General features: G+C 55.0%; 1 protein-coding gene across 1 annotated transcript; it reads left to right on the forward strand.

The window, feature by feature from the left end:
• Window positions 1–293: 293 nt before the first annotated feature.
• Window positions 294–9,545, forward strand: OLFML2A (olfactomedin like 2A). Its single transcript, XM_077836258.1, has 7 exons — window positions 294–620; window positions 2,257–2,364; window positions 3,242–3,427; window positions 3,985–4,249; window positions 5,612–5,851; window positions 6,373–6,558; window positions 8,842–9,545. Exons 1-7 carry the CDS (start codon window positions 294–296, stop codon window positions 9,441–9,443), a joined length of 1,914 nt encoding a protein of 637 aa, XP_077692384.1. The 3' UTR covers window positions 9,444–9,545.
• Window positions 9,546–27,054: the final 17,509 nt, after the last annotated feature.

Consider the following 27,054-nt stretch of genomic DNA (forward strand, 5'->3'; position numbering starts at 1 on the left):
GAGCCAGGGTCCATCCCCGGCGGTGGCCGAGAGGGTGATTATGGCAACTATTCCAGCAGGGGCTTTGGGCCTTTGTTTGTGCTTGTGGTTGGGGTCTTTAGGACTCCACGTTGGTGCACCAGTGAGCAGAGACTTTCCTGGGGAAGTCCCAGCAGGGGTCACAAGGGATATGCAGGGCACCTGGCTGGCAAGTGGCTCTTTGGTAGAAGGTGAACCCCAAAGAGCTTGGGATGCCGGCAGGAATTCCTTCCTGACCCCTCCCCCAGTGTCCCACATGCACCCCAGAGCCTAAGATGTGGCTCAGGACAGGCCAAGTCCCACCTGTCCGTACACGCCTGCTTCTTGCCCTTCCCCAGGTGTTTGGTGACATGGACCAAGTGCGGATGACGTCCGAGGGCTCTGACTGCCGCTGCAAGTGCATCCTGCGGCCTCTCAGCAAGGATGCCTGCAGCCGCATCAAGGATGGCAGCATGCGGGTGGAGGATTTCTACACGGTGGAGACAGTGAGCTCGGGGACAGACTGCAAGTGCTCCTGCACGGCCCCACCCTCCTCGCTCAACCCCTGCGAGAACGAATGGAAGATGGAGAAGCTGAAGAAGCAGGCACCAGAGCTGTTCAAGGTACCTGGGCTTAGGCCGGTCTTGCACATCAGCCTCTGCCTGGAGCTGCTGCCAGCTGACAGGCTGGCCTCCGCCCCTGCCGCCTCCCTGGCAGCAGGAGGAGCACGGGTCGCTCCCACGCGCTGACCTGGGTCCCTGAACGCTATGGTCGGCCCTGGGCGCATGGAACCCCCAGCGACACGTGGGCTGCAGCCCCCTCCCTTGCACCAGGCGTTTCACCCTCAGGACCCCAGCACCAGAGTCTGGTTCCAGGGCTCCTGCTCTTGAGGCTCATGCAGTGCCCTGGTGGGAAACGGACATTTTTTAAGAGGGCCAAATCCTGGGGGCTGGAAAGAAAAGAGACCGACTCCCGATCCCAGCCAGACCCATCATGGGCTGATCGCATCCGCAGCACGGCACAAAGGGCCCTTCACAGCCCAGCCCCACTGGGGCAAATGTCAGACAGGAAGGGCTGGGCATTGTGGCATCCGTGAGGTCTGGGGTGAGGGAGGGAGCGCCGGCAGCTGGCAGTGACTCCACGGCACAGGAATCCCTGCTCCCCAGAGACGAGACAGCAGGTTCTCCCAGCAGCGCTGACTCCCTGACAAGAGCAGATCTGTGCTGGGGCCTGCAGGCTTCCCCGGGAGGCCGCGGCTCTAGTGACCCTTGTGCGTGAGAGACGGAGCAGGGTCGAGAGCTTCTGGTGGCTAAATGTCACCAGCTAACAATAGGCAGTGTGTGCCCTGCTCACTCCCTCCACGCAGCTGTGCAGGCTGCCGGCTCGGCGCGCCGGGCTCCACGTCGAAGGGGTCGGCCCTCAGAGCTGGGGAAGGGGCGGCCGGGGAGGAGCATGGGCTGCTCTGCACCCCATGGGCAAGGTCTGACAGACCAAGGCCAAAGTGGGTCCAGGCCATAGGCATCTGTTGCCAGCAGTGACAAGAGGATCGCTCAATGAGGGTATGAGTCACCCTGGGCAGTTTCCAGGCCTGGGCTCACCCCCACCCAAGGATACATTTCACCTTCAACGCTTCCAGCTCCTATGCAACTGCACTGCAGGGCACACGACTGATCTCAGCTCCCAGCAGGCCAAGGTACTATAGACTCATCGGAGTTAGAGACAGCAAAGACCTCTTAGGAGCAGTGCCCGTGGTGTCCCCTCCCTCTATCATTCCTCAGCCCACGTGTCCCCTTAAGTCCTTAAGCCTCGGTTCTGTAACAATCTGGGGCCCTTTCCCTGGAAGTGTGTGTATGTGGGCAGGGTGGGGGCACAGGGAGAGACAGAAAAGTGGCATGAAATTAAAATCAGGTTGGGATTATTGGTAGTGCAAAATCCCAGAGGATATTGTAGCTGGGCATCATTCTCTCTGCATGGGTTCCTGCACCAGGTTCACATTCTACACTGCATCTCAGCCCCACAAAGCTGCTGCCTATCTATTTTGCATCTGTGGCATTGTGTGCTGGGACCGTAGCAGTCCCATGGTGCTCCCAACACTGAGTCCTGTTGCATTATGTCATTTGGGTTGCTCTGCCCACTCGTGTGATTTTGGTCTGCAGGAAGCCACACTGAATTTTCCTTCATTCTGGGGTCCCTGTTTACTGCAGCCCCCATTGTCCCCTGCTGCTCTTGGAATTCAGCTTCAAGGTTTTTCCTTCACAGCTCCAGTCCATGGTTGACCTGCTGGAGGGAACACTGTACAGCATGGATTTGATGAAGGTCCATTCATACATCAACAAGGTGGTCTCCCAAATGAATACTCTGGAGGAGGTAAGAGTGGCCCCCTTGCACTGCAGTTTCTGAGCCATCCCAGAGCAAAGCAGCCAGATGAGCAAACACAAAAGCCAGCACCTGCTTCTGCTGCCCAGCCGCCACTCTACCATGGAATACAGAGACTGCAAGCTAGCAGGAAATGAGCTCTGATAACTGCCTTCCTCCTGTCTTCTGGCTGGGGATGGAAACATCCACTGAGGCCATGAGAACTACTCCTCGGGCCAGTTCCTTACCTCCCCCCCACTACCATGGCCCATGGGGGGCACTGCACAAACACAGGGGGAAATGTGGGTCCTGCCCCAGAGCTCACAGTGAAACTGACACAAACACAGCCAAGGGCGGGGGAAGGGATAGGCACTAGGGTAAGGATCCAGGTGGAGGTTGTGCTCTGCCTGGTCAATTGCACAGGCTGGGGGCTATTATGGGTGTCGGGCAGGAGTGACTATGAGCAGGGAGTAGGAGAAAGGAATCTCCTACGTAGAGATCCTTCAGCTGCCTGCAGAAGTGATGCTTCCCAAGTCACCGCCACGCATCGCTGAGAGGGTTAGCTGCGCTGGATCCCTCTCCCAGCTGAGAGGCTGTTCGCGTTGGGCTCTGGGCGCTGGGACTTGAGCAGGACAGTACTTCCCTGTCCAGCCCGTTCCCAGCCCCCTTCCAGAGCTGGGAACACAACCCAGGAGTCGTAGCTCCCAGCCCCACCTGCCCCAGCCAGTAGACAATGTTGTCATCCCTTGGAAGCGGGATAGGTTTCCTCCTTCCTTCATGCCCTTGCTTTGTAGAGAAACATGAAGCCTTTTGCCTGAACCGAAGGACGATGGAGGCCCTATCAGGTCTCAGCTACTCATGCCCTGTTTCCTTCCCGCCTCTTGCTCAGACCATCAAGACCAACCTGAGCAGGGAGAATGACTTCGTGAAGGAGAGTGTCGTCCACCTGACCAACCAGATGAAGCGCTATGAGAACTACTCTGACATCATGATCAGCATCAAGAAAGAGATCTCCAACCTGGGCTACCAGCTGCTGCAGAAGGACGCTGCCGCTGTCCCTGAGAGCAAGGCCCAGGTACCTTCCTGCCCCCCTCACCACACACACACTCTCAGGCACCAGCCTGGTCCCCTCGGCGCTGGCCCGCAGAGCTGAGGGGGCTGCAGACTGGGCGGAGTGCGGGCCGGGAGGAGGTGCTGCGTTGCCGTGCAGTGACAGCCTGGCTGCCCACAGCGGGAACCTGTGCTAAATGATTAACTCCCTTTGGCCCATTGATAGAGTCAGTCAGGGCCTGCCAAGCCTGGATATGGGCCAAGCCCAGCGTGCAGTAGGCCTGTTACATACTCTGGTCTCCTTTCCATCCTGTCTTAGCTGCCCTGGCGCTGCCATCTTGCAGGTGTCCTCTGTTCTGTTCCGAGTTCATCCCGTGCCCATCACCATGGTTTCTGAGCCCCTGGCTTGGTGCACAGAGTGTCCAGAGCGGGGCTCCTGCTGGCTGCGCTGCCTGGAGCCCCTCTCTCTGCAGCAGGAGCTTTGTGATCCCAAGCCATCGGCCCCACTCGGTGCAAGAGCTGGCCAGACACAGCATCACTGCTGCCCACAGAGGTGCCTCTGAACCTGGCTCTGTCTCCTAGGACACGGCCGGGGGCAAAGGCAAGGAGGCGAGCAAGTACCCCAGCGCCCGCAAGAGCCTGGGGGACAAGGCAGCTGTGAGAGTCCCCAAGGCAAAGCTGCCAAAAACGGAGAAGCCCAAGAAGGAGAGCCTGAGGGTCAGACCGGGCACATCGCAGCCCACCCCCAAGCCCAGGCCCTCCGGCCACCAGCAAACGGTGATCCGGGGCATCACCTACTACAAGGCTGCCAAGCAGGAGGAGGCCGAGGGCCTGGTCAGCAACCGAGGTAAGTGCCCAGGCCCCTTGGAGTGGGCACAAGCACCACGACAGGCCCAGCATGGCATGTGGTTGAGAGGACAGGACTGTCCGCTGGCCGGGGAAGCCAGAGGGTGTTCCTGGGACACCCTGCCAGCCCATCCTTGAGGAGCCTCAGACCCTTCCCCAACATTCCGCCAGGTTACCCCCCCTTCAGAGCCACCTGCATGGTCCCCCACTCCCGTGAGCACCCGGCCCCGCCTGCCCCCCACCCGCACATCCCTGCTGGGCCTGGGCTGCATACTGCTCCCAGCTCTCTCCTGTGGGGCAGGGAAGTGCAGGGGGCCAGGCGCTCAGCGTTTATCTCTTGGGACTTGGCTTAAAGGCCTGGTCTTAGGGCACAGGAAAACGTGAGCTGCAGCATTTGGGCACATCACAAAACCACCTCAGTGACCGAGACTGGCACAGGGTCTTCTCAAGGGGGGCCCAGGGATGGGATAACAGGGGCTGCAGGTCTGTACTGAGGGACAACAGCAGAGCTCAGTGTGTGCGTGTGTGAGGAGCCCAGGGTTGGCATAACAGGGGCAGCAGAACAAGACCAAAATGCATCCGAAAAGCTGTGGGGAGCGACCCTACATTTAGTGGCATAAAAGGTTGAAAAGCGAATCCCACATTCAGCTGCTGGGAAGTTTCCTGGCCTCCAGCCTCTGGGTAAATCTGTTCCCTGGGCACTGATCCTGTCCCCGACTGCGCTACATTCCCTGCTCCTCTCTCAAACACCGTGTTTGCACACTCAGTGGCACGAGTGAGGGATTTCAGAGGGCAGCTGCCCCCATTTTTACACAGCTCCCGGGGCGGGCCCAGCTCTTCTCTGAGCCCCACAGTGTTTTCCTGGAGCTGGGGCAGTTGGTTTAGTTTCACAAAGAAGGTAGAAAAGAGGGAGCATTTGGTTAAATGCTGCAGAAATCCAACCTGGGGAGCCCAGGCCCTGCATCTGGGTTCCCCTGCCCTCCTGCCTTGCCTCGGCACCCCCACCCCCCAGTGTGCTGTGGAAGCAAGGCAGCGGGGGCCTCAGGCGGGAACAGCCATCCTGCAGATGTAGGGGAGAGGCAGGACTCCCTCCGCTCAGCTCCCCAGCGGGGTGGGACATGGGCTTCCTCGGAGGGGGCGGGATGGGGTGGGCAAGGGAGGGAGTCAGATGCTCAGCACTGGAAGAAGAGTAGGGACTGGGGGTGGGGTGGAGGAGGGGGGAGACAGACTCCCCACAGTCCTGGCCTGTTCCTCAGCACAGCTCCCGGCCCACCCTCCTGGCACTCCTTGCCAGAGAGTGCCAAGCCAAGGGAAGGGAATGGCAGGAAAGGAACGGCAGGAAGGGCTCTGCTTCTTTCCTCAGAAAGCCCCGGGAAGGGGAGCCCTTGGATGGACCGGCCGGAGGAGAGAAACCCCGAGTCTTATGCTGCTGCAGAGGCCCAGGGGAGAGTCGGCGAGCAGGTGGAGACCACCTCTGCCCACTCCACCCGGGCCCCCAGCACCACCCGGGCCCCCAGCACCACTACCCAGAGCCCACCAGTCACCGTCCTCTCCATGGGGGACAATGCTGAAGGCACCGAGGGGCTGGAAGCGCCTAACCAAGGTGGGTTGGGGGCACCGCACAAGTCCCTCAGGTGGGTACGTAGGGCCAGGCCCAAACTGCAGCTGGGGGACTTGCTCTGTGGACATGTCACAACTGGCGAGCAGCTGAGTGGGCCCTGGTGAGCCTGCTGGAGCTGTGGTCCCTCTGAGGTGGGGCTGAGGGGCCCTGGGAAGGCAGGGGGTGGGCAGGGAAGCCACCCGTGCTGTACCTGCCCTGTGGCTAGAGGGGCTCGGTCCCTGGGGCAGCCGGACGGCACGAAATCCAGGCACAAGGTGAGGAGAAGGCAGCATCTCTGGACTTGCGGGGGCGGGGGAGCTCCTAGAAGCAGATGTTTTGAAACTCTGTCTGGGCCTTTGAAACAAGCCGGCAGGCAGGATAAAAGTGGGGGAGCCCCTCCCAGGGTAGGGAAAGGCCTTTTTGCGGGGTGGGCCTGATTGGCTGCTCTGGGCGCGGGCTGGGGGAGCAGGGCACGGCCTGCTCCCGCGGAGACTGGCAGTTAGCGCCTCTTGTTGGCTCAGCAGTGAAAGAGGTGCAGTGTGAGGGCACCATCAAGTCTGTGGAGCCCCCCGTGGAACACCACAGCTACGGGCGTAACGAGGGGGCATGGATGAAGGACCCCGCGGCCAGAGACGACAGGATCTACGTCACCAATTACTACTATGGCAACAACCTGGTGGAGTTCAGGAGCCTCGACAACTTTAAGCAAGGTGAGATGCTCTGGGGGGCGCCGGCCGTGGGCTCCCCCACACTCCGCCCCAGAGTCACAGGGAATGACGTGCCCAGGTAGCCTGGCTGCCCCAGTTATTCAGCAAGTTGGGGATGGGTTTGTTTTGTGGGGGTGGGGGATATCCTCTGGAGGTAGGCTGTGATTACGGGATTCCCACTTGGTTCTTAGAGCCAGGCGGTCACTCCAGTTTTATTCTGATAGCGCCCAGAGGCCCCAGCTGAGTTCAGGGCCCCGCTGCGTTAGGTGCTGCACAAACCAGAGTGAGAGGCTGACCCCGCCCCAAAGAGCTCACAGCCTCACAGACAAGGGAGTGAGGGTGGGCAGAGCTACAGAGAGGAGAAAGGACTTGCACGAGGTCATCCAGCAAGCCAGGGACAGGGCTGGGGCTAGAGCTCCTGGCTCCCAGACCCATGCCCCAGCCACTCGACACAGCTGCTCAACAGGTCACATGGTGCTGTTTCTGTCTCCTGACTGGATGAGTATAACTACTAATGGCATGAGACTGGTGGCTGGTGACTTTGCATGTGGAGTCCCCTGAAAGCCCCCATGTGAGGGCAGCTGCAGGGAGCACACACAATGGGGCAAGGCTGGGTTGCAGTGAATTCATGGAGCACCTCTAATGACCATCGGAGAACGGCTGACACTCTTCCCTCACCCCCTGCTCGGGAGGGGCAGGAGTTGGCTGGGAAAGTCGGGGGTGAGCTGGGAGCCAGGCATTGCTGGGCAGAGGGGAGCTATCCTCACTTACCCTGGCTGTTCCCAAACTGCAAATGGTCTGTGGTCGGGCTCAGCAATAAGACTCACGCAGCAGAGAGCGCATCTGGAAACATTAATTGTGCCCAGCGTATCGGATTCCTCTTCCCACTGATGGCGTCTGGATTGCTGCCACTCGACAGACCCCGCGTCCCCAGAGCTGCATTTGCATGTCAAGGCAGACACCGAAATGTTTTTCCCATACAGCAGATGAAACCAGCTTAGAGAAGCTGAGCAGGGTGACTGTTCAGCACAACCGTGCTGTTAGCGGCACAGGAAGGTCAGAGCGGCCGGGAGCCGTACACACGGTCTACATGTTGAAACAAGATAAAAGAGAGACTGGTGCTTTCAAAAGTTCGGGGCTTGGACAGCGCCTGTGAGACTGGAGCAGCGCCTGGGTGATCAGGCAGGTCCTGGCACCTGCACGTCGGGTTACACAAGTTCACTTGGCTGGGGAGAACGTCCCAGGAATGAGGCCTGGATGCTGCAGGCATGCAGAGAAACGGGGCTGATTTCCCAGGGCTGGAAAGTGAGAAGCAGCTCCCATCCCATTGCAGGGCTGCAGTAGGAGCCGTACAAATGGGACTCAGTCTGAGCCCCACATCTGCCCCTAACTGAACCTGGAGCTTTCATCAGCCCAGGTCAACTCAGGGAGAGACTCACGGTTGTGGCTCTTTAGCTCACCTTGTGACCCCTAAGGAAACCCCAGCCTTCCGTCCCTGTTATCCATCCCCCACCTATCCTGGGGCTTCTCTGAGCCCAGCCTCCAGACCTGTCCATGTTCATCCAGCACAGATGTGGCCCAGGATGAGAAACACCAACAGACCCAGACTCTTTTCCGACCCTGCCCAGGGCCGGAGTCAGTAGCCAGAGGGAATCTCTCCCATTAGGACCATGGGAATCGCCATCCTGGGTCAGAGCAGGGGCCACCTGGGCCATCTGCCCAGGAGGTATCTCCTTTGCGCCAGGCAGCGAGTGATGAGCCTGCCTGTAGCAGGACTTACCGCCCGTATCAATGCTGCACGGCTCACAACCCTGAACACGAGGTTCTTCCGGCTTGAACAGAAGCTGGTTTATTCCCTTCCCAAGGTTAGTGCCTATTAGGCATGCTGGAACTTGTGCTGGAACTTGGCCGGCGGGTTTATGGGCTTTGGTTTATAGAATACTCTGGGTCTGGAACTGCCTCGGTGAAAGTAGTTTGCTCTTCCTAGAATCCTCTTCTAGTCACCTTCTGCTCAGCAACAATAGCTAGTCATGTCCTCAGCCCCAGCTTCCATTTCTGCCTCCCGGCTCTACCCAGGCAGGACTGGTGCTCACAGAAGCATGTAGACACGTGAGTGCAGCTTGGCACCTCAGGCCCCTCTGGTAGGAGCAGTCAGCTGGCAGTGCAGAAGATGAGTGTGCAGAAGGGGGATGTGGGGGAGGAAACATGGCCAGTGGGAGGTAAGGATCCATTCCTGGCTCAGGTGCCTAGTCTTTGTTCCTTAAAGAACTTTCACTTTCACCACAGGTCGTTGGAGCAACCTGTACAAGCTCCCTTACAACTGGATCGGGACCGGCCATGTGGTCTACCAGGGAGCGTTTTACTACAACCGCGCCTTCACCAAGAACATCATCAAGTACGACCTGAAGCAGCGCTTCGTGGCTGCCTGGGCCCTGCTGCCCAACGTGATGTACGAGGACACCACGCCCTGGAAGTGGAGGGGTCACTCAGACATCGACTTTGCAGTCGACGAGAGCGGGCTGTGGGTCATTTACCCTGCAGTGGACTATGACTACTCCCAGCTGGAGGTGATCGTCCTGAGCAAGCTGGACCCCAGTGACCTCTCCGTGAAGAGGGAGACCACCTGGAAGACAGGCCTCAAGCGCAACTCCTATGGGAACTGCTTCATTGTCTGTGGCATCCTGTATGCCGTGGATGTGTACAGCCAGAAGGATGGGCAGATCTCCTATGCCTACGACACCCACACGGGCACTGAGGCCAACCTCAAGCTGCCCTTCCTCAACGAGTACTCCTTCACCACGCAGATTGACTACAACCCCAAGGAGAAGGTCCTCTATGCCTGGGACAACGGCCACCAGGTGACCTACAGACTGCACTTTGTGGTCTGAGCAGCGGGCCCTGTGTCTCGGCGTAGGTTGGTCCTACAACATCAAGCACTTTTAGCTGCGTGTCCAGGGGCAAGGCGCCTCCATGTGCCTTACACCACTTCTGCACTTGGGCTGCAAACAAATCCACACACTTGCGCACCCCCTGCCACGGACCTCTAACTGCCTTTGTGAGTCAGTCGTTGCCGGAGAACAGGCAAACTGGCCTGGTGCAGCCAGGCCTTGGCCAGGATCAGTGCCTTGCAGGAGAAGACCTCTGTGCTGCCCCAGCACCCAATCCAAAGAGCTCTCTAACTAGGGTGACCAGATGTCCTGATTTTATAGGGACAGTCCCGATTTTCGGGCCTTTTTCTTATATGGGTACCTATTACTTCCAACACTCTGTCCTGATTTTTCATACTTGCTGTCTGGTCACCCTATCTCCAACCAGCCAAATCCCATTCCCCTCCTAAGATCAGCCTTAGCCCCTCTCCCTGGATCCTCCAGAGCCAGGTGGTAGCTGGGGGAAGGTGCAAATGGGATCTCTCCCTAGGTTTCTAACACCAGCCATTTGCTCAGCATCTTGGGCTCAGCTTTCCACCCTTCTTGTCTAAGTCCAGTGCTAAAGTATTGTGCATGCAGATTTTACATGGTGGGTAGAGGTAACAGGGACGTCATTTCTCTATGTTCCAGCCCTAGCTTGGAGGCAGGGGGAAGAATTTCCCATACACCATCCACCAGAAGCACAGTCATTGGTGGTATTAATTCACTCAGTCCCCACAAAGCATTGGACCCATTCTCCTCCATCACCAACCCATGGCTTTAAGCCCTTTTCATTCAGTGGTCAGCGTGTTTCAGCCTCCTAGATTCATTCCTGAAAGCCATCTTGGCATTTGCTGAAATGGCTTGTCTCATGCAACCAAACCTAAATGGCCAGGAGATCTCTTTCTGTAAGCCCTGGTGCTGACATCAGGGACTAGGAACTTTGCTGGGAACTGGGTGCCCATGAACTTCCAGGCTGGTCCACATAAGGCAAGGTCTTATTTAAAGTATCAGCCATCCGGCCGCTGATCTGTACTCTGCATTGTCTCCTGTAAATAGCGACCCCCCCCATGTATTCCTGTACAAAGCTGTAGCTTATGGTGCCAAGTGCCAGGTTTTTGAGTGTTGTTGCTCCCTTCTCCACATCTGTCCACTGCCCAAGCCAGTGTGGGGTGAGCAGAGCTCTCACTGCATGTAAATGTGGAAGGGACTGAGCTATTTCTGAGCGCCCAGCGGGAGGGAGGGGTTTCCTCTGGCTCTGCACTGCAACTGTCACCCCAGGGGTTTGACCATCTTGGGTTGCTAGCAGGAATTAGGATCCTTTTCCTTTATTCCCCTTTCTGCTGCCAGTCACTTTGTTACGTTCACAGGGTGACCAGCACCTGCTACAGCCCACCAAGCAGAAATGCAGGCACCGGGTCTCAGAGTGACTTGGTGACACGGGCATCATGCCCCAGGCCCAGAGAACTTGCCATGGAGCCCACACAGTGCCCGCTCTGCCCAGAGCCTGTCTGCTACCTTCACGATATTTCATGTGCATAAAATTTGCAACATCAGCATTCTTCGTAGCAGAACATCCCCTGCGGTCCCACTGTTTCCCTTCCCCTTACAGGTTCTAAGTCTTGGTTGCCTTCCCTCAATCCTGTCTGAGAATGGCTAGATACATGGTCTACTCCAGAGCCCACCAACAGCTGGTGGTCAGCCCCTGGTGACATGGCTGCCTGCAGTAGAGATCCAAAGGGGAATGAAAGACACAGCAGCCAACTAGATGAATTCAGCTACAGGAGCAGAAGAATCTCTCAAAGCTAGAGACTAGCTCAAACCAGCTGTCCCAGCACTTCACCCAGCAAGCAGACTGGCAGCGCCCACAACCAATTTAGCTTCCTGGCAGCATTCCCTCCTCAGAACTCACTGTCACCGGCCCAGGGCAGAACACTTTGCTAAGGGTGTGTAAGAGCTGGCTTTGCCAAACTGGCCTTTCGTGGGTATTGCATACAGCACTGCTCCCTGCCCCTCTGCCGGAGCCCACGCTGAGTGCCCCTGCCCAGCACCACCATGCACTCCCCAGGGACAGTGGTCGAGAGAATATTTTTAGGTCTGTGTATCTGCTTTGTAACATAACTCAGCGAGAAGGAGGGAGCAGCACCGCATGCCCAGCCAGTCCCCCACTGCCCCGGCAAGCGCTGTGTGCTTTGGGCCATCTGTGTGATCCCCGATGGCTGGGTGTCCATGGGATAAGCTTGGTGCCAATGTGGCCTTCCCCACAACAAAGTGCAGTAAGCAGACATTGCTACTGTGTTCGATAGCAATTTGCAAGCACGAGAGGCTGGTCCACTCTGTGCCATAAGCCCAGGGGGCCAGCACAGCCCGGGCTCCAGGACCATCAGGTATTTCCCACACCCAGGCCCAGGCTCACCAGCAGGGTCCAGACAGACGTTCGAATTCTGAGTCGGGTGCTACATTTTTTTTTCTAGCTCAGGGGAAGGTTATCAAGCCAAAGCTGGCTGAGGCAAGAAGGGCAGACATTGGCACTGACTCCCAGCTCCTAAAGCACTATTAGCCTGTGACACAGATGGCTTTGATCTTGCCTGGGGCTGGCCCATTACTAACACAGAGGTTTGCACGGCAACGCCTTTCGCAAGGAGAAGGTTCACTGCGCTTCCCAGCATAGAGCACGGGCTGTTTTCCTTTGCTCGCCATTGCAAAGAGCGGAGTGTGGTTTGTAATCTCTCTGCTCCCCCTGGCACAGCCTGAGTTCACAGCCTATTCCTGATACTCCAGCTGAGTGGAGTGGGAGCATCACCAGGCACTCGGACAATCTCTGAGAGTTTTGCCCGAGCCCTGCTAAACTCTCCCCCATTCTGGGCGTCCCCAGGACATCTGGGTGGGGCAGATGCTGCCAGGTCTCCTGGTCCCACTGCTGGAGTCAGTCAACAGCAGAGCCTCGGGCAGCTCTTGTCAGCCACAAGCTTCCCCCCCCGATGTCCCTGAGCAGCTCTGTCCCCAGGAAGGTGGAGGCTGGGGAGAGCAGCTCTTGCCTCACACACCGCAGTGCTGGGGAAGGCCGTGAGGAGGAAGAGGGGTGTCAGGGGTGCTGGTTGAATAGGGAGGCTGCTCAGAGCTCAGAGCTGCAATCACACCTAAGCTCTCCTGTGCTGAGCACTAGAGGCAGGTGACCTCCACAATTCTGGGGTGTGCAGCACCCCTTCCAATACCCCCTTGCACCTCTCAATGGGAAGAGTTTTTCCAGCAGCTCTTTCAGCCAGGCTGCTCCTGGAGTCCCACGGCAACCCCATTGGGACCACCGTCAAAATGCATTTCCTTGAATGTTGTAGCTGCCCAGGCGTACAAATGCCTTAGTGTGCCACTTACAGGTGCCGCAAATCGGCCTTACCCTAATGCCCCAAGGGCAGGGGTTTGAGAGCACTCTGGCAAGAGGGGTTTATTTGGGTTACTTAGTCCCGGCATAAGCAGCAACCATCAACTGCTAGTTTAGAAGATGTGATGAAGCCATCTCTGCTTTCTGCAGCTCCTTAGCTTACCACTGACATGCACTCAGGGCAGCAACCCAGAACCCTCTCACCTGGCAAATGAAGGCTCTCCATTGCTGGCTGTGCTGGGTGTGAACTCCACTTAGATTAATGATGCCTGGAAAAGGAATAAGGCTGCAAATGGCAAGCCGTGTATGTTGTTCAGGTGGCGTTTTCTGCGTTCACAGGCTCCCAGCCGTTGAGGGAGGGGTCTGTGGCTAGAAGCAGGGAGTGCTTGGCTTGATTTCCAGTCATTCTTAGAAGTGAACCATAATAAAAAAATAACAGGATGAAAAACCCAATTTTTGTCTGTCATTTCACCAGGAGCACTGGTCTGGGGACCCACCACACTACTGGCATGTCCTGGTCAGTGCTGGCCTGGCCTGGCCTTGCCAAAGACAAGCTCTGCAGCTGAACAACGGGAGTCAAATTCTGTTGATAAGAGCTCCCTGCAGCGGCATGGGTTCTTGGAGCACAGACTCTGATCCACTGGGGAGCCCTGTGCCCCTGGGGCCCAGCTACATTCTGCCCCTGGAGAGTTGTGCAGTCCTATGTCTACAGACATGGCCCTCCCCGCCAGGCAGCGCCCACAGCTTAACACAGCAGCCAAAGAGACACATTCACCTGTCTTTGGGTTTCTAATTAGCTCATACGCCTTGTGCTCATTCCTAGACTGGGCCATCAGCCCTTGGGGTGAATCTCCAGATCCTGCTGCCACTAGGACACACGGTCTTTACAGGGCATTCCTGTGTGACCCACCCAATCTTCCTGATTCATTCCCCATTTGGTGGGGAGGGGGTCACTGTGCAGCCACAGCCCAGTCACAGTGGTTACCGGGAAACTTGACCCTAATAAATCAGGGAACGCTCCAGCTGCAGGCGAGCAGCAAGCGCCTTGCCATATTGTTTTCCGACGGAGAGGGGCTCGCGCTGCCTGCTCCCAGGGGCCTGTCCATAGTAGGTGCCCGCGAATGCAGGCTGTTCTCTCAATGGAAGAAGAGAGGGACTACAGAGCCATCCATGTGCTGCAGGCTGTCTATTATGAGCAGCACAATGCTTGAGCCCAGGGCGAGGGTAATGGTTTGGCTGAGCATCTCATGGAGACACACAGTAAAGACTTGTGGTGTGAACGCATGAGAACTGGATCCCAAGGACATATTCCCACCTGCCACTGGGACCTCCTCCCAAAGAACACATGGATCTTAAACAATCCCTCCATGCCCAGGGCATCCCTGCACTAGCCTGGGCTGCCTCCCTCTGCTGATTGAATTGTAAAATCATTCTAAACAAATATATTCCCTCGGCCGCAAGCATGGAACACAAATCTCTGCACTGGCCCCAGCCCCGGCTTCCCCAGCACATGCCTGTTCTCACCTTGCAATGGGAGGGGCCGGCTACCCCTGCACTTCACCAGGGGGGAGCGTGTCTCTAAGACGCCCTCCCCAGAGTCCTACAGGAAGCTAGAGCCCTTGACACCTGTTTTTGCTGCGGCTGCGCGTTTGGGTGATAACGGTAATAGTTCAGAGTAACAGCCGTGTTAGTCTGTATTCGCAAAAAGAAAAGGAGGACTTGTGGCACCTTAGAGACTAACCAATTTATTTGAGCATGAGCTTTCGTGAGCTACAGCTCACTTCATCGGATGCATACGTCGGATGCATACATGGATACTTTCCACAGTATGCATCCAATAAAGTGAGCTATAGCTCACGAAAGCTTATGCTCAAATAAATTGGTTAGTCTCTAAGGTGCCACAAGTCCTCCTTTTCTTTTAATGGTAATAGTGATGACATAATACGCTTGGATTGCTGTAAGGCGCCTGACTTGGTACCACACGACATTTTGATTAAAAAATGAGAATGATATAAAATGAACCTGGCACACATTCAGTGGGTTAAAAGCTGGCTGACTGATAGGGCTCAAAAGGTAACAGTAAATGGGGAATTGTCACTGAGTGGGTCTGTTTCCAGTGGGGATCCAACCTTGTCCCTACACTATTTAACATACTTATCAATGACCTGGAAGGAAACAATATCGTTGCTGACAAAGTTTGCAAATGACACAATACTTGGGGGAGTGATAAATACCGAGGAAGAGAGGTCACTGGTGCAGAGCGATCTAGACCCCTTGGTAAGCTTGGGGCAAGCAAACTACATGTTTTTTAATACAGTTAAATGTAAATGTACATGTCCAGGAGAAAAGAATGCCGGCCATACTTACAGGACGGGTCCCACTGTCCTGGGATGCAGTGACTCGGAGAAAGACCTGGAGGCCGTGGTGGGTGAACAGCTGACCATGCCTTCCCAGTGCAGCACCATGGCCAGAAGGGCTAACGTGATCCGCAGATGCCTCAACAGGGGAATCTCGAGGAGGCGTCAAGAGGTTCTTTTACTCTGTATTTGGCACTGGTGCAACCTCTGCTGGAATCCTGTGTCCAGTGCTGGCAGGACGGTGGGTTCCGAGAGGAGCCAGGAGAGCGACTGACGGATTAGAAAACCTGCCTTACAGGGGTAGAGTCGAGGAGCTCAGTCTATTTAGCGTAACAAAGAGAAGGTGAAGGGGTGACACGATCACAGTGTAGAAGGACCTACACGGGCTACAGATATTTAATACTGGGGCCCTCAGTTTAGCAGCAAAAGGTCAAACAATGGCTGGAAGTGGAAGTTAACTGTGCGTGCGCCATGCCTGCCTCTTTGCCCCCCAGAATGGCTCAGACTCTGCTGGTCATGTGTCCATTGTGCCATTTGTTTGAGTTCCCGCCACCAGCACCCTCACAGTCCCTGGCTCTTTACAATCACCCCCATGCTCCCGGCCCTCTCCGCTGGCCTTGCGAGGAGCAGAGGCCTCCCTTCCCTGACACCTCTGTGAGACAGCTTAGCTAGTCCGGCTCCTCTCCCCCTGGCATTTCCTTCCTGTGCCCAGTCTGTAGCAGGGATTCCAGGCTAGTGACCCCACCACAGGGCCAGCCGGGAGCCATTTCAGCACCAAAGCTAAGGCCAGGAGGCTACTGGGCCAGGAGACAGCAGCACCCTCATTTCCTCCCTTCGGACCTCATCCTGTCAGGTGCTGAGGTGTGGAACACCCTCCTCTCTCCCTGGCATCAGTGTAGCTGAGGAGGCACTCAGCACCTTGCAGGATCGGGTCTTTGCAGCCACATGTATTTGGCCTGGTGAGTGCAAAGGTCCCGTCACATCCACTTTCCATTCAGGCCAGGTTCGGACAGCTCAGACGCTCAAATGCTTTGGTCAGGCTGCGCATGCGGAAATGACATGGCTGACCTCTCCTTGAGGCAGGACAAGCCATTCCCTGCTCATGGCACCCTGAGGGTCAAACTCTGTCCTGCCCAGGGAAAGGGGAAGTTACACCAACAGATTCTCTCTGGGGCCCCGGAGCTAGTTTGCCCTCGGAGCATTTGGACACTGTGGCCAGCACACTCCTGGTGGGATGTGCAGCGTTTGTCCATTGCCTGGCCCCAACCCTGAACTCTGGGGAGCTTTGGCTCCAGATCCAAACCTGGTGCCTTAGCCCCGTTCTAGTTACAACCCACTGAGAGCAGGGCCCGCCTGCAGCTCAGTGCAGAGGACTTCTTTTCAAGCCGTGGTCTCATAAACTGAGAGGAAACACGGACACGCATGACCTCATTGCTTCACCAGATCATCTTATGAAAGAAACCTCAGCGCCTCAGTGCGACTAGCGGGAGAAGTGAAAAGAGAGGGCGAGACTCAGAGACAGAGAGGGGTTGTGTAACCGTTCCATGGTGGTAACACTCTGGGGTGGTTGTGCACAGCAAAGCCATTGTTGTTTTGCCTGAAGACAGGCAAGGTTTTGCTGGAGAGCACGTGGTGCCTGGGGGAGTCTCCTTTGTGCACTGCACAATCAAACCTTCTAAATGAGACGAGACCCATCAGATGCGGCTGTCGCCCCATCGGAGAGGGTCTGTACTCTGGGGAATGTAACTGCCTGCTGGGAGACGAGGCAGCAGCTCGCTGCAGCATGGGAGGGATGCCAGCTCTGGCAGCGTGTGTAAAGAGCCCTGTTCCTCCGGGGGGGTTAGTGTAGGTGTGCAAATGAGGGACTGGCCTAGCCTTCGCACAGTAAACACTGAGCCAACGCGGTGAGCCGGACAATGCTCAGCATGCACAAAGGTGGGGCCCAGACAGGTGAACACCGAACGTGTGTGGCCTTGGTGCTGATTGCCAGGGTCTGGTGGGTAGGCAGCAGCTTTGTCCCTGTCTACAGCAGATTCCATTAAATCCATCAGCTGGACTCTGCTGGCCTCATTTGGGGAACCCACCAAGCCAAACAAACCTGTTCCTTGGGTCTCTAGTCGCCAGTTGCCAACTGGAATTCAACTGAATTCAACAGTTTCAACTGGAATGCCCACTCAGATCGTAAGCAGCCTCCTTCTCCTCAGCCTGCCTGATACATTCACGCAAGGCTCAGCAGCCAGCAGCTGGCGATTTGGAAAGGCTGAAAAGCGGTTTGCAGTCCTGGCCTGACACCTCCTAAATGCTCCATAGTACAGGAAAATCCATAAGGCAGATGACTTCTCTGGTGCCAGAGGTTCTGTGGAGTCAGGATTCATGCCGCCTCTGTCAGAGTTCCTGAAAAAAAGAGTTTTGCCGTTTCCAGATCTGATTTGCAACATGACGAGTAACAGCTGGGATCTGGGGAAATCTAATCTCCCTTTAATCTGGAAAAAGAGAAGAAACCAGAGTCCTGGCTGACCCCCTCCTACATGTATGTATGTGCACGCATGCACGTATGTCTGTGTGTGTGTGTGTGTGCTTTAGCAACCTGCTTCAGCTCGGGAGGCAGTGGAAGCAGAATTACAAGTGTGTGAAACAAGGGGAACAATAATAAGCAAAGGGAAGGAGCTGCCCGATCAGCACAAACTTCTGGGCAGGAATGGCCAGGTCAGGAGAGCTGGGTTATGACCAAGCAGGGGGGCTGGAACAATTTGTACAGTGTGGGGGCTGAGAGCCATTGAACCAAACTGTAAACCCTGTGTATGATGGAAACACCGCCAAGCCAGGGAGTGCGGCACCTCCCCCTGCACCCCTAGTTCCAGCCCGATACCAAGCTCTCCTCACAGCAGGTGACCCTGAGTGCTAGAAACGTGACTAAAATGGCACCAACACTGCCATGTGGGCAGGTGCCAAGCACTGGTCCTTGGGGGAGGAAGTGGCCTGTATTCTCCAGCAGGACAGGACATCCAGAGGGCGCTTAAAGTCTTTCTCCAGCAATTTGGTTTTCAGCACAATAAGCAGCGCTCACAGAAAGACAGACGCCCTTATCCCCCCGGCTCTGGATTCATGTATCAGCCTGGTGCCTGGGTGGCCCTGTGCTCGCCCCGCTCCTGCCGGACAGCATGCCAGGCGTCTTCACCATTGGGTGGGTGGGAGGCGACGCTCAGCCCGGGTACAAATGACATCTTCAAGGCACGTTCTCTTGTAGCTCCAGCGCGAGAGGCCTGGGTCTCTGCAGAAAAGGCCTTGACCGCTAGGCTGGTGTCCATGTACATACCAGACCCGGCGTGCTGGAGGACTGGCAGCCAGCGTAAAATAGAAATTGCCGTTTCGTGTGCGTTGTGCTGCTTTGTGGGTAAGCCGCCGAGGTCCCTGGCCAGAGCTGCACACCCAGGCTAAACTATACCGCTCAGGCTGGCGGCAGCTGCTCTGCAGACTGCTCGGCTGATCAACCCTGCACCGCCAACGATACAGTTTTGCAAATATGTTTGATATCCACATTCATTCTATTAGTCCGTGCTCATCAGCACCAGACGGCTGAAGGCTTAATTAAGCCTATATCCCCACGACGGAGAATCGCCTCGCCAAAGCCAGGTAGGCAGAGCCGACTTTACGTGTGGTTTGAAATATCACTTCCTGTTGGAGCTGTTCCACATCTGCACCAGACTTAACGCAGAAATGCTGTCAGCTCACTGGGGAGATGGCAGCTGCTGACACGACTGAAAAATGCGGAGACGTTTTCCCTTTCTAAACCTTCCATGAAAGCCTCTCTTCCCTTGACCCTGGAAGTGACTCCCTAGCGAGCAGCGTGTGAGGCTCGGTAGGACAGGTGCTAAACCGCCATGCGTTGCACCATCACAGTGCCCTATGGCACCCTCCGTCTCAGCAGTTCAGACCCTTCACAAGCATTCGCTAGGTACCCCTCAGGGCAGCCCTGGGAGGCAGGTCGGATGAGGACAGTGAGGGACAAAGCACTGCAGGGACTTGCCCAACGAGGCCCCATGCAGGGAAGAATACTCAGGCGTCCTGGTCACTGATGCTTCGACACTTGTGATGGGCACAAGAAACAGACCGTTACCACTGTCTCCATCCGCTTTCCTCTCCCTGTTTTTTAAGGCAAAATTGTAGCTTTGACTCCTATCACAGGTCCTTCAGGAGAAGAAAGGGGGCTGCTTTGTTTCTCCCCAGGCTGGGACTGTGCCAGGATTTTATCTAAATATCCCCAACAAATCCCTGTTTAAACAATACATATTTCTGACTTTTTTTTTTTGCACTAAAACAAACTCCCAGCACATCTCTAATTCCAGGGCTTTGTTGTTCTTCAGCAGGGGCTGGCGTTTTGCTTTGCGCTGCCTTGCTGGGATGAATCCAGGCATAGAATTAGGGTTAGGAACATTCTTCAGTCCTCTCTCGGAAAGAAAAACATCGGAAATGAAGTAAGGCCCCGGCTGAGCTCGGGCTGTCTCTATTTGCATTCCCCAGGCCCTGCCATGGTGGGGTCCTGTGCAGCCCGCCCAGCAAAACACATAGCCAGACGGGCAGCTCTGGCTGAAGGAGCCACCATTAGCCTCCAGAGGGACTAGCCGGACCAGCCTGGCGAGGGGAGGAAATGCTGAGCGGTGCAAATGAGCTGGTCCAGCCCACTGCCTGAGTGTCGTGCAGTGGCATGGCACACAGCACTCTCGGGGGGAATGGCACCATTCAAAAGAAAACCATTTGCAGCAACATACCCTGCCGCGCCTCATGGACACAATAATCCCTTAGAGAGCCCTGTCCGGGAATCCCTTCTCACCAGCCCGGAGGCTGCCGCCAGCTCCTGGGAGAGGATGGGGCATCTCTCTCCTGTGATCCCACAGAAACAGCTGTGAATGAAGATCACCCCTTGACACGCTCTCTGTCCCTGATGCCTGTACACCTGGCCTCTTGGGAGAGACGTGTCAGCGCTCACCAGGGGCCTGACTCACTTCCCCTTCACACTCGGGTAGGCTAGGCTCAGTGGAGATGTCCCAGTGGACCGGACTCCACTGTGAACTGGGAATTGGGCCCTGTGTGCATGGCTGGGTTTCTCACCTCGGACTGGGAGATCTGTGAGGCCAGGCCCCATCTCTCCTCATTGCCCTGCACCCTGCTGAGCACACAGCCCATGCCTGAGCTCCAGGAGCGAGCAGCACAGCTGGGACAGCGCTGCCTTCCCACTGCGGGGTGCGGCGCCACTCAGACAGGGGGAGGGCAGCCAGCTGCAGCACCGTGCCGGCAGGGCCTTTGCTCCAGCTGGCTTAGCCAGTGTGCCCAGATCCTGAGAGGCCTCTGCCCCCGCCCCTCCACTCGCACCCGCAGTGAAAGGTGAAACAAGCAGCCCCAATGTTCTCGCTTCTTGGAGGCACTATTCTCCTGCCACCTCCGCGAGTCTCGCCAGGTGCCCGCTGCAGAGTCTGCACGTGCGCAATGCAGCATTGCACGCACAGGGTCACAGAGGCCCTCAGTCAGAGGTTCGATTGCCTGGGCCTGAGGAAAGTGTGCAGCAGAACTCCCAGGGGCTGCTCCCCATTGCTCGGGAGGCAGGCAGACACATGGCTTGTAAAGACTGAATCCCGGTACCATCTAGGGGATCTGCAAATCCCCCGGCAACTGGAGACCCCCGGGCTGAAGGCAGACGGCTTCACCTCGCCCACACCAAGGAACCGTCGCTCAGAGCGCTTTTCCAGCTCACTGGCTCTCCGGGAGCGTGGTGCGTAATGCTCTCCAAATTTCCCCCACGCACCGCTCTGCAGGCTCCAGCTCTCTAGCCAGCATTTGTTTGCTCACAGTATATTCGTTTGGAAGCAGCCCTGCCAAATAAATCTCACGGACATATTAAATTACTAATGCATTCCCAGCATATGCAGCCTGAGCACAGGGCAAGCCCCGAAGGGATGACACCCTTCGGAGTCGGAACAGCAGAGTCAACGTTCAAAGCCAGAAACATCCAAAAAGCCCATGTGTGCCGAGTTCCTGAGGTCACAACTGGGGAATATGACACATTTTACAAGAGCCTCCGCTCTGCTGACATTTGCAGAACAGAGGGGACTGGGACAAGCAAGGGCTTATCTCCAAAAAACCTCAAGACCGTTGTCTAGAAGACAGGCTCAGGCTTCTATGCACTGCTCTGTTGCTCATTCAAGATGATGTTGGTTAAATTGCTTGTTCTCTCCGTGCCTCAGTTTCCTCATCTAGGAATAAAACCCTGATTTACATCGCAGGGGTGGTGGTAAGATTAATGAATGAAGGTGCCAGCACTTTGGTACAGAGCTGGAAGGGGATGGAGAAGGGCAGTATTTTTGGTGTGCTCTCTAGGTGACTCCAGAAATTGTGATTTCTAAATGGACGTGATTTTCAAAGTTACAGCCCCCGCGCGGTTCCGACTGGTCTATCATGCCAACCTCCTCAGCTCTCACATTGTAAACTTCCAACAGACTGGGCTGCAGCTGAGGCAGTCTCCTTCAGCATCAGTAATTAGCCTGCTTTCCAGCGCAGCCACCAGTACACATATAACCTCTGTGAATAGCACCTGTCCAGGTAATCCCACCGAATCCATTTCTTCACCTACCGGCCCTGAGCTGCTGCTATGTCAGCAGTTCCCAGGCTCGTAGCTCCATGCCCTTCCCTGACCACTGGGAGGAGGGGGAATCAAATCAGAGAGGAAAGGAGGGGTGCAGCAACTTTCCCATAAACCCACAGGGAGCTGGGGTTCATTCCAAAGTCTGTTAATAGAACAATTAATGCTTCAAGAGGTGCTGCCACCGTTCCAAATGCAGATATTTATAAAGCTCCTTCCTTCCTAGAGTGCCTAGTAATCCCCGGACACGACAGAAGGTCTCACCGGGAGGGCTGCGCTTTGCACCATTTGCTCACTAGAGCAGTGAAAGGGGACTGGTCAGTTTGCAGTCCCTTTCCTGCTCTGGTTCTCATGCCCCAGCACAGGCTCCTTGGCCTGGGCTTCCCACACTGCACGGTGAAAGATTAAATGAAACATTTTTATGGAAATGCTTTTAAAATGATCAAGACACAGTTTCAGTGTTAGCTGCTGAAAAATCATTTTGGACCCTGAGCTGTGTGACAGGATCCCTTCAACAAATGACTTCACACCCCGGAAGCAATGAGTGGACTTCAGATAGCATGAGGAGTTGAGCTTCACAATGACATGTTGACAGCTCAGAGGATGGGTTCCTGCAGATTATTATTCAATGGCTCAATTATATGCCCCTGAAAACAGGGGGTTTCTAGTGCCAGGGGCTAATGGGTCCCTGATTTCACTGGGAGTGAGTCAAAAGCAACAAGCCACTTGTAGAAAGCCCCAGAGCTACAGAGCAATCTATATAAAAGCAGTTACTGTCTAGGAGTACGCGCCATGCAATGGAAAAGATGTGACAGGGGACTGGGCCTTTCCTAGTGAATGGTGTGTATTCATGGGCCATTCTCTTTGCTTTCCCAAGGCAGGAGACCTACTCCCCCAGAAATGCACTCTCTCAGTGATCGGTGAGGAACCGTGCAGGGGCTGGCTTGGTACAAGTTTCTGTAAACGTTCTGTAGCTGTGTAAATTAGCTGGCCTCCCAAACAGGCCCATCACTGGTTCGGCTGAACTTCCATTTAATGTGCTCAGAATCAGCACGGATCTCATACAACTCCCACCCTTCCTTCTGCTCTGTGCTGATTGCTTCAGACAGGTGTTCGTGGGTAATCCGGTCACGGACTATCAAACGCTGCCTGCTGATTAACAGAGAAGGGTGACATCCCGAAAGGGTGGGAGAAAAGGACTCTCTTAGTGAAACATGGCCCCAGCTCAGCCTGGGGTTACCCCAACATGCACACTGATGCTGGGCCACTTATTGATTCTTATTTATGTGTTTGCATTGCAATAGCATTTGGGATCCCCAGTCAGGGCCAGGACCCCATTGCGCTCAGCGTTGTCTGAACACAGAACCAGTGTTTAAAAGCCCCACACCCCATAAAGAGAGGCCTCGTGAAGAGAAGACATTTACAATTACACTGGGTAAAACATACTCCAGGGAACAATCCGGAACTGGGTCTGGACTGCGAGGACCTGTCAGGCCCTCTCCAGCTCTCCTGGCTATGATGTGTTCTCAGGTGATCCCTACAAAACGCACAACTCCAGCAACATTTCAGACACTTCCCGACTCAGGACCTGCCCTCTCTAAGGCCCCCTGCCCTCAGTTGTCATGAGCACTGCTCACCTTCAGCCTTCTCTAGCCTGAGCCAGAGACATGTTCGGTGTCTGTCTCAGACTGAAATCTCCAGCATGCCCCAGCCCTGCTCAGCTCCTGGGCCCCTGCACTTGGTCATTTCACACAGAGAGAAAAAAACCACCTGCATTCTGCTGCTGCCGCTGCACCGTGACCACATTAAAGCTGTCTCCGGGAGCCCAGCTGTGCCCTGCTGCTCTCTCCTGGCTTCCCTGTCACTCTTCTGTCCCAGTGACGCTGGGGCTTCCAGCTGCACGACCTGTTTCAAGGACTCAGGGGAGCCCAGAATGACTCAGCTCCCAGTGACAATGGAGGGAGGGATGGAAAGAGGGAAACAAGGCTGGGGTGGAGCAAGAGACAAAGCAGGAACATTATTATTTATTATCTGTATTTCAGTAACGCCCAGGAGTCCCAGTCAGGGCCCAGGACCCACGGCCAGAGGTGCTGTACAGACACAGATCAAAGACAGTCCCTGCCCCAAGGAGCCAGTAACAGGCATGTGCCTTCCCCTTAATATCAGACACGGCTGGAGTTTGCTGTGGTGATTCCAGGTTTTTCACAAGCAAGTGTGGCTGTCTCCAGGGCATGGCACAGAGCAACAGCTGGGTCAAGTGTTGTCTCTTCCCCAGAAGCTCTTGGATAGGGTGGCAGGCTGATTCCGCAGCAATGCTGATGTGCTTTATTTTCATGACTTCCCCATCCATAGAGCAGCTCCACTACCATGATGTTAAGGGCAACAGCCTCCCTGGAAATGCTTTTCAGCTTTCCCGTTGCAAACGATCGTATGCCTGGGAAAGGGGTACCCATGTGGGCTTTCGGGTCTGGCATTGTTTGGCTTTTCCACGCTTTAGACAGGATATTTGTCACCTCCAGGGAGACTCCCACTACTGAGCGAGGCCAAGAACCAGGATTTAAACCCCAAACACACTTGGGCCATTGAGCTGTGAACAAATAAATGTGCCCAGGCAGCGGTCATCTGAGCTGAGTCTGTGCAGCTTGCCCACGAGCACAGATTGGCCAGGCCTCTACTTGGGCCATTTCTCTGATTTGTCTTTACCTCATAGAAAATGCTGGGCCAGGAAAGCTTTGAAGCTAATTGCCAGACAGTCCAAAGATGAACAACGTGTGAAAGCCAGGAGCCCTAGAGGGGAGGTAAGACATAACCTGAGAGCTGCTCATCACATCAGGTCTCCGGTGATTTGGAATTATACTAGCTCCCTGTACATGTGGCCCTCGGCAGCAGCACGGGAAATGACTGTCACAGTTGTTTGGTCCTTTCCTGTCTTGTGGTTGCTGTGTAAATTCAGTGCCGCTGGGTGGTGTCAGGCTGACCGGACAAGACACTGGTGGCGCGTCTCATCCCACTCTCCCACCTGCTGCCCCACCTAGGTGTCTCAGTCTTGCAACTGGGGAAGAGAGGAGTTCAGTCTCCCAGGGCGGCTTGGTCCTTGGCCTTTCTCCGGGAACTCTGTTGAGCTCATGACCTGGTCACAAGCTTGTGATTTGCACCAGAACCTGGTGAATTATGCCCGGCATCTGGTTCTGCTACAGAAGCTTCACACACAGCGCTTCTCAGGAGCTAGCATTTTTCTCTGATGATTTTGTTTCTCTTGCTTGATAATTTGAGAACACTTTTAATGACTAAACAACTGGAAAGTCACTTCCTTTCCCTTCAAACAATCACATGTAAATTGTGGAACATGCTGGAAAAAGGGAGATGGCTCCAGTCATTACCCACAGAGAATGCTTCCGTTCTAAGCAACGCAGGATCTGTGACGAATTCCAGCCACCCAGGGACTCAAAGCCTTCCTGAGCCTTAACTCAGGGAACCACTCAGCCAGGATTAATGCCATAACCACTTCGGCAGGCCCTGAATGCACGGTACCACATTACCATCAAGCACTGGGGGAATTAGAGATGAAAGCAGAACCAATGAAGCATCTAGTTTGTTTTCAGTTGAATTTTATTTCCCTTCAGCAGGTTAGAGTCATGACATGCTTATAATTATTCCATTCTTCTACTCTCAGATCTGTTGATTCACGACTCAGTCACGGGATCTGGGGAGCAGAGTGGGAAAAAAAATTGAAAACTGTAAACTCTGGGTATAAATGAAAAGGAAAATCTTTGTTTGTGCTTGCGTGGGCAGGGTCTGGGCAAACTGTGTAGGGAATTCACAAAAGGCCATGAGAAAATTCCTTGGCTGGAGCTTTGCATTGTCTCCACCAACCTGACCCTTATCATTGCTCCTAGAAAGGGCACAGAGAGCCAGAGGTCCAGGGGTGTTCAGAGTAGGGAACTGGGACAACTGACCCATCTCTAGTTATCAGACATAAAATCTTCTTGAAGTGCCTATGAATCGCACAACCAGCGATTCTCCTCCTCTTTGCTAGTGGCCTCATGATATAGCCAGATCCGCGATACCAGGAGAGTCTTTGTATCCTGCGTTTGGGAACTGAGTGCCGACATCACCTGTGGATCTCAACCTTCTTTATGCAGCTCCCCAGTTAAGTGCCACTTTACTTGTCTGATGGGGCTTACTACAGTGTAAGATGTCAGCGTGCACATCTCCTTCACGCTGGTGCGGGAGGGAGGCCACGGGAGGAGTCGCTCACACAACATTCTCCATGGGAAATGTTAGCACCCGCTAGAAAGCTCAAGCCTTGTTCCTGGCCCAGCAGCAAGTCTGGGTATTACATCCCATTTCAGAATAAATGGAGGAAATGAAAACCAGTGCTCCAGGCCAGGAGGGAGAGAAAAGGAAAAGAAAATAAATAAAAGGCGAGTGTAATTGAAATGAAATCATTTTCCATCTCTGAGACAGACTGTTATTAGCAAAGCTAAGAGCAAACTTCCAATTCAGCATCCCTGGGGACATAGCCGGGGAGCTGGGAACTTGGGCATGTACTGGGAACTGAACAATCACATCCTCCCCAAGTACGCAACGGACTGAGAAGGAAAGGGAGAAGATTCTCTCCGCTCTCAAGTCTCATCCGGGCTTTGGAGGATGGATCCAAGCACCAGGCACATTTTTCTTTTTAAAACTTTCACAAAAGATGTTTCTTCATCTCTAAATCATAGAATCATAGAATATCAGGGTTGGAAGGGACCTCAGGAGGTCATCTAGTCCAACCCCCTGCTCAAAAGCAGGACCCATACCCAATTAAATCATCCCAGCCAGGGCTTTGTCAAGCCTGACCTTAAAAACTTCTAAGGAAGGAGATTCCACCACCTCCCTAGGCAACGCATTCCAGTGTTTCACCACCCTCCTAGTGAAAAAGTTTTTCCTAATATCCAACCTAAACCTCCCCCACTGCAACTTGAGACCATTAATCCTTGTCCTGTCCTCTTCCACCACTGAGAATAGTCTAGAACCATCCTCTCTGGAACTACCTCTCAGGTAGTTGAAAGCAGCTATCAAATCCCCCCTCATTCTTCTCTTCTGCAGACTAAACAATCCCAGTTCCCTCAGTCTCTCCTCATAACTCATGTGTTCCAGACCCCTAATCATTTTTGTTGCCCTTCGCTGGACTCTCTCCAATTTATCCACATCCTTCTTGTAGTGTGGGGCCCAAAACTG

The sequence above is a fragment of the Eretmochelys imbricata genome, chromosome 16 (genome assembly GCF_965152235.1).
Source record: "Eretmochelys imbricata isolate rEreImb1 chromosome 16, rEreImb1.hap1, whole genome shotgun sequence".
NCBI classification, from domain to species: Eukaryota; Metazoa; Chordata; order Testudines; family Cheloniidae; genus Eretmochelys; species Eretmochelys imbricata.